This window comes from Phaethon aethereus, assembly GCF_964289735.1.
Source record: "Phaethon aethereus genome assembly, chromosome: 1".
NCBI classification, from domain to species: Eukaryota; Metazoa; Chordata; class Aves; order Phaethontiformes; family Phaethontidae; genus Phaethon; species Phaethon aethereus.
Window position 1 is genome coordinate 64,931,052 of NC_138575.1, and position 12,298 is coordinate 64,943,349.

At 43.0% G+C, this 12,298-nt stretch overlaps 2 protein-coding genes across 2 annotated transcripts in view; one reads left to right on the forward strand and one right to left on the reverse strand.

Annotated features, from left to right (window-relative positions):
- Nucleotides 1–351: 351 nt before the first annotated feature.
- On the forward strand, nucleotides 352–1,734 carry NDUFB2 (NADH:ubiquinone oxidoreductase subunit B2). Its single transcript, XM_082006893.1, has 4 exons — nucleotides 352–530; nucleotides 637–781; nucleotides 857–951; nucleotides 1,648–1,734. Exons 1-3 carry the CDS (start codon nucleotides 460–462, stop codon nucleotides 929–931), a joined length of 291 nt encoding a protein of 96 aa, XP_081863019.1. The 5' UTR covers nucleotides 352–459; the 3' UTR covers nucleotides 932–951; nucleotides 1,648–1,734.
- Nucleotides 1,735–7,016: 5,282 nt separating this feature from the next.
- The window catches only part of BRAF (B-Raf proto-oncogene, serine/threonine kinase), a gene marked incomplete at both ends in the record, with an annotated part of 83,410 nt that continues 78,128 nt past the window's right edge, over nucleotides 7,017–12,298 (reverse strand). The window contains one exon of the mRNA XM_082012920.1: nucleotides 7,017–7,249. Coding sequence (XP_081869046.1) covers nucleotides 7,197–7,249 — 53 coding nt within the window. The remainder of the gene's footprint in view (nucleotides 7,250–12,298) is intronic.

The following is a 12,298-nucleotide window of genomic DNA, read 5'->3' on the forward strand; positions in this document are numbered from 1 at the left end:
TTAGCGCCTTCTTTAAAGAGCCGCAGCTGGCGTCGTTTTATTTCCCCTTCTCAGAGATGATGGTTTGGCTAGGGAGGTCACCCTGCTCCCTCTTCTGCGCCCTCTGTGGGAGACGGCAACTTTTGGGACTCACGAGGAACCCCCCTCTCCCATGCGTTGGTGCCGTCCCGCCGCTCCCAAGTGCTGGGGGAGGAGGGGAGACAGGGGTGCCTTCGCAGCCACAGCGGGCCCCCCGCGGGGAGGGGACAGCAGTGCAGAGACACCTCCGCACCACTGTGTCTCCGTAGCGCCGTGCACACGCCGCTGCTTGGGGCGGGGCGCTTTGCCTCGCTTCCGCCCCCTCTTCCCTCCGCGCCGGGAGTTGGTAGGCGCCGGGCGGCGGGGCGGGCCAATCGCCGCGGCTGTTGTTGGGACGCGGCAGGGGTGACATTGGGGGGGCGGGGCGGCGGAGCTGCCATCATGCTGGTGTCTCTGGGACGCTCGGCGGGGCGGCTGCTGCGTGCCGGGAGCGGCGCGACCGGGCTGCGGCAGTGAGTGGGGCGGGCGAGGGAAGCGGGGCGGGCGCGCCGGCGGGCGCGGTGCCCGCGGTGCGCCCGCGGGGCTGGGAGTGAGGCGGCGGCGGTGCGTTTGTTGCAGCGCGGGCGGCGAGGTGCACATCCCGCCGCGGTACCGGCAGTTCCCGGAGCTGACGCGGGCGCAGGTGATCCAGAGTGAGTTGCTCAGCGGCTTCATGTGGTTCTGGATCCTCTGGCACTTCTGGCACAGTTCGGACATGGTGCTGGTGAGGCCGGCGCGGCGGCGGGCGGGGACCGGGGACCGGGACCTCGACCGAGCTCTGACCGTACCTCTCTCCCAGGGCCACTTCCCGTACCCCGACCCTTCGGCTTGGACGGACGAGGAGCTCGGGATCCCTCCCGACGACGCAGAATAGGCGCTCCCGGCAGCACAGCGGTATGCTCTCCTGCCTCCCTGCCTCGCACAGGCCCGTTTATTGCTTCAACCGGCAATAAAGGCAGCCAGTAGTCCACACGCAGTCTGGGTTGTGCTTTAACTTCGCTTCAAAGCTCGCAGCTGTGATACAGTGCCAGGGCATTACGCCTGGCTCTACTTACTGGCCACCTTCTCGTGGTACTGCTAGAAGTACCATACTTGCAGCACTTCTGTGTGCACTTCCAAAGGTAAATGTGCCAAATCTCTTGCACAGAAGGCAGATGCTAGTTTGCACTGTTTTTTGCCTTCCCGCACTCTTCAGTACCTGAATGCTCATGTCCAGGTGGTCTAGTTTGGGCAATGTAAGCATGTAGTGTAACAACTGACCTTTTGACAAGTTGTAGCTTAACTGCTACCAGTTCAAAATCATTTTCTTTGCCATTCTGTAGACCCAGCATTGCCTAACCTTGAGGACGTGCTCTCTCTCTTTCTACAGAGAGACCTGTGCAATTCTCCCCTTAAAGGTTTGAGGCTTTTGCTTGTTTCTAGTTCTTTAATTATCTCTTAAGCTACTGTGTCACATTATGGCTCAAAAACTAACAGCTTCAACTACTGCTGAAGCAGTATGGGCACTGTCAAGGAGGTCCTTCCCCTGCTCTCAGCAGTGGGAAAAGGATGGGTGAAAAGGTTCTCAGGATTCTCTTTTGTTACTTGCAGGTCCCTGGAACTAGGGAGGCCCCTGGAACTAATGCTTTGGCTCCTCAGTCCTTATTTCAATAAAAGTTAACTGTAAACCACCTCTAAGCTGTACTGTACTGTAGTTTTGTGTGCTGTAGGATTTGTGGAGAACGAACATTACAGCTGTAGTGGCGGGGTCATTGAGTCGACATGAGCTTCTGTAATCTTTGCTCGATTATATGATGTGCTGCCCTCAAGAAATAAGGTGATATATCCAGAGTGATTTAAAACTTCCATGAATGCACAGTAGGTAAGAATCTTATGCTGAAAGCTCTGCCAAATAACTACTAAAAGGGTGGAGGGAAATAAAACTTGTCCCTGCTAGAACTGCAGAGAAGCTAACTTAAAGACATTTTCCTGAAATCTTGTCACCAAACAGCAGTTGCTGTAGAAGCAGGGGAGGTGACCCAGAAGAGAACCCCTGAAGAGAACCCAGACTGACTGGTGCCAAGCTTTCCCCAGGGTGAAAGGGGAATCACCCTTGGGTATTATCAAAGTGCAGAATAAACCTTGTGAAGTGAAACCCTCTACAAAGGTAAAAATGCCTTAGGGCTAAGCGCAGTCATCCAGCACAAGGAAGATCAAAGGAGTTGGGTTATTCTCTGTGTGCCCCTTGGTTGTTTTGTTTTTTTGTCCCCTCCAGATTTTACATTCTAAAGCAACATCAAAGCAGATTTTTCACTCCCCTTAAACCACCTCGGTTGCACCTCTGGAACTTCATGGAGAGGAAGAACTGTGCATTTCACGTTAAACCATCTCCTTCAGACTTTTCCATGCAGTCAATCTTTATTATAGCAGTATTCTCATATTCACATCAAGTACATAGAACTTTTTGCCTTTTATATAATACAGAGTTCTTTAAATAACTTTACACAGAAATAGTTTTCTTCAATCTGAATTCAGCTATCAAATTTTAATATGTTTTAAGTCTCCATGCTCTCTAACCAAACTGGACAATATTTCCCATTGTACAAATTTACATGAGAAAAACTCCAAAGTACAAATGAAGGGACAACAAAAGTAAAGTGGGAAGGAACAAACAAGAAAAATAAGTTGTATTGGCAATTACAGGGGAATCTTGAGAAGGAAAAAGAGGAGTTGCCATGACCTATGTAACAGGAAACTGAAAATAAACATTTTGTTACGATTTAAAAAATAAATACAAGTTTCAAAACAATTACTCCATTGTAGATTTTAAAAAGCAGCTATGGGAATCTACTAACACAATTGTTGTCTTTTTTAAAGTAACCAGACTGGACCTTCTACTTTGCAGTCATAAGCCCCCCACAAACCTCTGGTGGTCAAAAAAAAAAAACACAGCTGAAAGGAATGTTGTGTTAGCACAGAGTTTAAATCAGTGGGACATACATTTCATTGCACTAAGGAACACACAAAAAAATGAAATCTGTATACAAATTTCCCTTTCCTCTCCTTACTAGATACTTTGCCTCTCATAAACAAGCCTCTGTATTATGAGGTAATGCCATTGTCTTGACTACGTATAAAAATAATCAAGTTTAAAGGATATAGATCTGCTCATCTATAAACTTTAAACGAGCCAGTCCTCTCTTACTCCCCCATAGGGTCCAACTACTGAGTCCTACACCTTCTATCACGTTTTAATGAAACGTATGCATCATGCCTCTCATGGAAACCCCCCAAGAGACGGGTGCACCTTTCCTAATCTAGGAAAAGCAGCATGCGCTCAAGAAAGAAAGACAGACAGTGCAAGTAATGCACAACAGATTACAAACATGTATACCTGCTCCTTCAAAACAAGGCAGAGTCACAGAAGGCAACAGTGGCCAGCCTGCATGTGTGTTTTGACAAAGGGAAAAAGGGATCCAATTAGGCAGCTGATGACTGACTGATGACTTCCGCAGTTGCTTAAGAAAAAAAGTCGCCTGCCCAGCCCTACAGCTGGAACCAGCTGGGGAGGGAAGTTACAACTGAGGACAAGGGCCAGGAGGAGCAGCGTACTCACAGTCGGGTGGTGCGTGCTGCCCCAATCGCTGTAGACCCTGCTCTAGCAGAATGGGTCAGTGCTGGATCCCAAAGGGATTTCAAGGGTGGCGAGAAAGTAGGGGGCAAGATTTTCCCCAACCCCAACAGATGAGATCAGAAGAAAAGCAACATTAGTTTGGGTTTGCCAACACGTGCAAGTTGGACACTGTCAGGTTCTGTCAGCTGAGGAGAAGTGTGGAGAGGGGGGAGGAAGGGGAGGCAGGTAGGACACAAGGCTCAGGAAGGAATGATGTGCATTTTTTTTGTTGATTTTTTTTTTTTCTCCTAAAGGTTCACAGCTTTGAATAAAAAAGCACATTTATTGCACTTACATTTTATTGTAGACAGAGTTAATTTAAATTATGCCCACGGAACCCCCCACCATCCCAAAATAACCCAACACGCAAGTTTGGTCCATTTTGCCCCCTAGACCCAACATCCATACCCAGATGGTGGGCTTCATTTCTTCTCCTAACACTGAACTCCCAAACACACAGATTTTTCTTTTCAACTAGGGTGAATACACAAATGCAACACAATTACATTTATCAAAACAAAACCCAACCATTTCCAAACCCAAACAAAAAAGAAAACAGACTTGTTCTTTGTGTTTTACTTGCTTAAGAATAAATGTCACACAAGGCTTGTTCTAAAGCACAGCTGCTGCAGATGTGACAAACTAGGCAAAGTGACCCGACAGGCCACTGTTGGCTCTTAAGGAGGCTGGATGAGCTGAACACGCTGCTGCTGGGATAGGATGAAGTAAATGTCTAGGTAGTTTAGAAGTTTCTAATCACTCCCATCAGCTCCCTTCTCTTTGGGAAATAGTTTCTTTGTGGTTTTGCTTAAAAAAAAAAAAACACAAAACCAACAAAATGCCATCTTCTCACATGGACTTTCAGTGCAGAATTTGGAGTAGGTAGAACAATTCCAGATAGTTCCTAGAACATTAGTAAGACATTTTTACACTTTGCTTTCTAAAAGGAACAAAACCAAATTAAAATTGGTCTGATATTTCCTATGAACTGTGCATTTAGACAGAAGTTTCTAATTTACAATTATGGTCAAAGTCTTGCCCCAAAGAAGAAAAGGAAAAGATCTGAAAAAGCACTAATACCAAGCCCCATTATTTTGTCCTTTATGGACAAGTAGGTTAACTATGACACTGGTATGTAGGTACTGCCAGAAGTCTACGTAACTGGTTTGAAATTTGGACAAATCAAATTCAAACATACTGGTTGTTCCTCGGCTGACAAGACACCTACCATCTCCCACGGTTAATGTGCAGTAACAGTATGCAATCACTGGAGAGTAACTGCAAGAGGCCCGAGGAAGAACTAAGGAAACCTGCTGATATTCCAGAAAACAAAATGAATTGCACTTTCTGGGCCAGGGAATTGATTGCACGGCCTGATATATGTGGACTTTGATTACATGAGTATTAGCTATCAATGTCTCCTCATCTAGCTCTCATTTTTCATCTACTGTCTCATTCCAAGACACTAGGACAATGTAACTGGGCCTTTATGGAGCTTTATTACCCTTCTTTAACAAGATCTTTGTGTCTTTGGAGGAGGAGGATTTATTTACTTTTAAATTGATCTCATTTAACTTTCCATAGAGCAGATTTCAAGCAGCAGGCTTACTGTAACTGAATTAGGCATCCTTCGATTCCTAGCTTTGAAATGATCACATGTATTTTGGGGAATGCTCTCTGCCCTCCTTTACAGAAGTTCACCAACTCCAAATTACCTACCTATAGTAACAGCTATATACAAAACTGCTGCATCAGAAGTAAACCAAAGCCACTGCTCTGGTTACAAAGCACCTGGTTTACATTCTGTTGTACTTTTTAAGGTTGCGAAGGCACATGATCATTTGGCAAACTGCAAAGACTGTTTTGGGGGATCCGTATGTAAACCACTTAGCAGAAAGGGTCTTGGTAGCTCTTTTTTCTAAAGAAAAGAGATAAGCTAGTTTTTACCTGAATTCGCTCTTGGTGTACTCTATATTCTGCAGTTTCTAAAGTTTCCTCCTTCCACAGTTTTGTCGGTATTGACTGCTGTCATGGTGCCGACTTAGTAGCTTCTCTGCTAAGAAGAAGCTTGAACTTAAACATAAAGAAAAGGTTTTAACAACTTCGCTTTTCTGATAATTTTATTTTCTAGGTAAGAAGTAATGAAGCAATGAAGAAGTAACGAAGCAATTTAAAATGCCTGCCAAAACAAATATGAAGTGCAAACGGATATTAACAAGGCTGCAGTAAACAAAGTTTGTTTCATAAACCTCTGTGTAAAATGGTAACAGAAAACCAGAACACCCAGCACCTTCAAAGTGATGCCCTGACAGTCCACTCCTACAACTGCTTTTTAACTGAGCCTGACTCTGCCTGGAAGCTTTGCCTGTCGCATTATGCTACTGTTGATACTTTTTTCAACAGACAGCAGACATGTTGTCTGCGGTACTAGCAATAGTTTGTGCTGCACTCATAGCCAAAAAGGGAAGGAAATCTATAGGCTGCAAAGGTATGAAATGTCTACATGGTGCCTCCCTAAATTTAGCCCCTCCAACTATCAAAACTTCAACTTGTACTTGTTTGGGAGTTTCTGGGGATCCGGCTTCCCCAACTGTTCTGTAAAATGCTGGATGCATTTACATCACCAGGCAAACACAGAAGCAAACCTGTTTATGTGTGATCTTCAGTGTATTTTTTCCCCCCCAATATGGGCATTTGTAGAAAGATATGGTACTTCTCAACAGTCAGCATTTCATTCATTTTATGTCATGACAGCCAAATTCTGCCTCTGATGAGCACATACGAATCCAAGTGATGTTGAGAGGCCACGGTTAAGATGGCAGTACTTGGCCTCAAACATTCTGCAGCATCACCAGCTGCTAGAGCATTCAAGTACATGAAAATATGATTTTAGATAAACATAAAAAGCAGAAGCGGATTAATTTAATGGCCTGCATGAGTTTAGCAAAAAAGAAACGACCAGGCTAATTGTATCTAAGGTCATGTAGACTTAATTCATGCAGAAATTACTTTCAAAATATCCAGGTCTCTACATTCCTACCATATGGTTTAAGTTCCACTATAATGTTCCAGTTCCAGCAAATACGCCGCAGGAAACAATCACATACTGACAGGGAAGATGTAACAGGTATCAGGCCTCTTCTAACCATATAGAAAAGGAAAGGCAGAGGGGAAGGTGTATGCATGGTTAATAAAGATGTCAATAGTTGGGACTGGATACTGGTAGTTGTGAAAATAATATTAGATACTAGATGATGTAGAGCTAAAAGCAGTACGACTGTCTAGATGTTTGTCCCAACATGCGCACACAAAATATGCACTAACATTTCCGTACTATGTGCTCATGGTTGGGACACCACAGAGAAGCTTAAGAAATTTCATATAATGGACATGAATGTTATCGGTCATTTCAATTTACTTCCTTCATCCCACTGCTATACAGGGCACTCAATTCTCGTCTACTCTTACCTCCCCGTTCACTAAACATCTACAGGGCACCTTTAAGACTGATTCTGATGGCATGCAAGACATCTAGAAAAACTGAAGGAAAAGATGAAAAAAAATAATTCCCAATTATTTACAAACCAAACTTCTTCCAAAGTTTTGCATGAGTATTACATGGGGATTACATGGGACCTCTTACAGACAAACGCACATTACTACAGCTATCTGGAGGGAAACAAACAAACGTGAAAACCAGTAGAAATGCATCCTGAAAGGACTTCTCTAAACAGCAGCCAAACAACTTGCACATTCCTCAGGGAAAAAAAAAAACAACCCAAACCAGAAAAACAAAACTACAAACAAACCAACCCCAATAAAACCCCCCACAGATCACGTGTTACTTATAAAGTGCTTTGCATGGACAAGGATAGCAATTTTCCTTGTGCTTTTCCTACGGGCTCAAGAAGCATGTTGTAGACTAATGGGTAATGACTTCACAAAAAATAAGCTCATTTTAAGCAAAGATAGAATGAAATTCCTAACAGTTATATTTTAGCAGACAATCTTCTGCCAGCATGACCTGGTAGAAGGAAACTACAGCTTTTAACAAGCTCTGTGAAACAAATGACTGTTGAACCACCTGTACATACTCGCTCCGATAACAGTTTCTTTCGAGAGGATATTAAATTCCAGCATGCTCGACACGTACAAATTAGGCTGCAGCCGACAGAGGGGCTGGAGCAACGCACGGGGCGGAAGGAGAATGAGCAGCGACTACTTCACCCTCTGGGAGTCTGCACTGTAAATGCTCTCACCTGCCTGCTGGCCCCAGTGGCCCCAGGCTCCTTCCACCTCTTGGGTACTGACCTCAGATGATCACCAGGGAGCACACGGATTTCACTGTCTGCACACCACCGCTCACTCATTAGCTTCTCCATACTGGAAAGTGGCTATTGCTACTATTGAAATTCCTGCCAATCTCAATAAGGAAAAAAAAACCTTACGGCATCTGAAGAACCACAGCAGACAAGAAAAAAAATTGTGCTTTCTCTTTTTTTTGTGTTTTTTTTTTGTTTTGTTTTGTTTTTGTTTTTTAAAATGCATCCTGTACACAAAATCAATTCTATTCATGTACCAACATGAATCACTTCATTCTTGTAGTGACTATTAAGTCATTCACTATTGCTGTCTTGCTAATGTTTGTGGAATAAATATGAATACACAGTATTTCAGTTATAATTCCCACTTCAGATTGGTCCAGTCCCTATAACCCCAGTAAGTATTTGCTGACAACATAACAGATTACCAGCAACACTGCAGAACTCTGGGGTTTTAAAAGCACATTCCACCACTGATGTGCATTTCTCCCTTGCCTGGGAGCAACCTTCTGCAGACAGAAAACAGTCCAATTCTCCTAGGGAGAGAAGGACAATGTCCTCACCCAATAAACCCGTGTTTAGCACGGACACCACATTCATACACATTTAACTCCTTCATTTATTTGTCATGATTTTGTTTAACACCTCCCCCCGGCAAGAAACTCTCAGCCAGAGGGGGGAGTCAGTTCTCCTGCCTCACCTGGAGTGGTACAGGGCAGATAGGAATCAAATTCTGAAAATTCCTGTCTGAGCTTGAATTTCTTTCTAATGTGGTCTGACTTGCCTTCTGTACAAATAATTTACATGTAATACCACATACCAGAGAACTCTGCAAACAGATCACATCACAAGATATTCTACTAGAGGTAAACGATGTGCAGAACTTTATGAGTTGTTTTTTCCCTGACTAGGTAACTTGTCAAAAAGCTACCAACCATTTGAAAATCAGGATTGGAGGACAGGAAAACAAAGCACTCCAGTGGAGATAACCGCCACCTTCATCCTAGTTTGCAAAGTGTACAAAAGGGAATGACAAATGGAAGGGAAGAGATGACAGGGAAGAAAGCAATGAGAGGAGAAGTAGTCAGCGTGGATCCAGCAAGTACCGTTTTGTTTTGATCTAACAACTTGCCATTAGGACAAGATGCTCCACATTTACACACACACTTATCAGAGGACGTTTAGTTAACAGGATAAAAATCCTTTAAAAAAAGCTCCTGAAAGTACCAAAACATAATTTTCGGAATGTCTAATTCTAGGGGGTTCTGTATTTGTATTCAATTCAACCTGAGAACTTTTTTCCCCATTTATGAAAACATTACATATTGGTAAGGTACCTGGCATTAACCTGCACCCTAATTTAAAATAAAACTTTTAAAGTAGGTACATACACCATTCACCGTCTGTATCAGGAATTGTACAGACTCAGATGCTGTGGTAGCATCTTTGATAAATACATTGTATCACATGATACAAAAGAAAAAAATAAAAAAGAGGACAATCTCGCTACATTTTTTTTTTTTAAACTTCAGTTTGTTGCTGGACCAACAAAAGAAGGATCTACCTGATCCTTCTCAAAGACATTGTATATGCACACACCAAGAAAATACTGGAAAAGGTTAAGGTTGGTGGTTGTTTTTTGAAGAAGTGATAAAGTAAATCTGAAAAAAGGTGCAGCAGCATCCCCTTTTCCTTCAGGTTAACCTCTTTGCCTTTAGAGTAACATCTCCAGCTCCCATCACCCCCCACGTTTGATTTTACTGGAATAAAACCCAGTAATATAGACAGATTTAGGTGTTTGACATTGTAATACAGTGAAAAGGGGATACTGCATTGTCCATAAATCAGTGAGTACACCGGGAAAAAAAAGATCAGAACGGAGGATGATTCTCTTAAATTAGCACTCATCAGATATTCAGCGTCTGATGGTACGTTGTTAGAGGGAGAAAGCCGACCGGCAGACCATCCAAAGCAAGTCTCCTAAGTTGCAGCAGCAGTTCCATCCCCTCATGCCCGAGCACCACAGTCAAACCACGAGCGCTCTCTCCTCTCTCCTGGGAATGATGCCAATGGCACAGGCAGCCACTGCGGGTCTCCGAATGCACGTGGTGGTTTGTGTTGAAGGAGAAACACTGGCAGCAGAGGATTCTGGTTCCCAAAAAGGTACTTTTTCCCATTGTGTTGGACTGGCAGTTCCATTCTGCTCCACTTTTGAGCTTATGGATATCTTTTCTAAATTGCTTTAGGTTTTGCGGAGCAGAATAGAGTTTTGATGTTAAGAAACTGTAGGAACACAAGACTTAAATAACAGAGTGGGTGCTGCCATGGTGCTGTGGCTACTTGAACGCTGCAAATTCTCCTGTAGAGGGAGGACAAGAGCTTGGTTTAAATAGGTGATTTCAGTTACTAGGTAGTCAGATTTTCTCCAGACTAGTTGAACATTAGGCTGAATATAAAAGATGTTAAAAAATGCAAACTGTTAAAAATTAAAGCGCAAAAGAATATGTAGTGAAAGAACATTGAATACAGACCCAGCATATTTTACCGAAAAAGAATTTCTTGAAAGCAAGCTGTACCCATTCTTCCCAGGACAGAGGTCTAAAAGTTCAAGCAAAGTTTAATTCCATCATGCATTTGAAAATAAAATGCATCAGTTGAATTTCACTTTAAACTCCCTATTGCACATATATCCTCCTGAAAAACAACAATTGCAATAATGTGTCAGACTGCAAACTAATTTCTATTCTGCTGTAAAACTGGTTTAGTAATGAAGAACTACTTGACACACCCATTAACCTTTAAAGGCTATATACAGTAAAGTGCCTGAGTATTAAAACAGTATTAAAGAATGACAGAATCTGATTTAGAGACCAGCATGGCAACCTACTGTGAGAAAAATAAGAATAATGAGATTGTCTACTCACTCCCAGACCAGAAATTAGGCCTCGCTAATAAGGAGGACAACAAATAAAGTGACCCCATGCTTTCTTCAGAATTACTGAATAAACAATAATTCTATGCAGTGCTTTCACATGCAATGATCTCCTGAAATTCTGTCGGCATGCCACGAGGCAGACTGCTAGTCCCCTTTTTGCAGATGGTGAAACTGGCCCAGAGTAAAATCACTACCCAAAGTCTTAAGAAGTTTGCCAGAAAATTGAATAGAAGTTGAAACTAAGATACTCATCCTCTTAATCTTATACTTTAACCAAAAAAATCTCCCTGCCACCCACAAAGACATTGTATTCTACAGGATTTTTCAGGAGCGTCGTCCAACTATGCTTAACCAAAAGGACTCAGGAGCAAGAGAAAAAGAAATGTACATACATCTTCCCATTGTTGGTCTCCTCATGAATTTTGGGTTAGTTTCCTGAGAGCACTCCTCAGAGCTCTCCTAAAAATAAAGGACTGATAAGCAGACAGAAGAGACCTTTTGTTCTATTCAACAGGAGGGTGTGAATACCATTACATACAAACAATCGTTCCCTCTCTTGGTGTCCTTCCACCCTTTCAAAGACCAAGTATTCTGTTGGTTTTGGTTTTTCTTAAGATTCTTATTCTGAATATTGGAAACGAACCAGAAATATCCCTGTAAAAAGAATTTTAGGCCGATAGCATTAATTCCATGGAATGTCTTGCTCTGTAAAGAAGGGAACCAAGAAAATGATCAGCAGTCTGCATGGGGAGGGGGAAGAAAGGGCATCTACCAGGCCTGGTGGCAGCAGCTGACCTAAGGGAACATGAAGAACACAGGGAGAGGGGAGAGAGGGCTCTGTATGTCATAGGAAATGAGAAGGGAGTGCACCCAAGCGCTACAGTAAGGGTAGCTGGCACGGGGGCTATGACAGACCTCAAGCTCTATGTGTCCTGATAAGACTGCAGTGGCAGTTTTAAGTTGTAACAACAAAAGGATAAAAGCTTCACAAGGTATCTAATTGCCTGTTTACTGGTTCTACCAACAGATAAAACCGTCCCTCTAAAAGGCTCTGAATATTTGATAATTTTTCTTGCTTCTTTCTCTGGCACATTTCACTGATCTCCCACCTCTCTTCACAAGATCATCTAGAAACATCTCTATTTTTGTACTTTTCTCTCCCCCCAACTTTTTTTTCCTTTTAAGAGAAGGAGGACAAAAATGTCATCAAGTATTGCCGGTGAGGCTAATTTTTAAGAATGACATTCATGCTTAGCTACACTTTCAAAACATGCTCTACTAAATTTATTTTTCAGGCTGCTTTCCTAAACTGCTGATTAAAGATCAATTTAT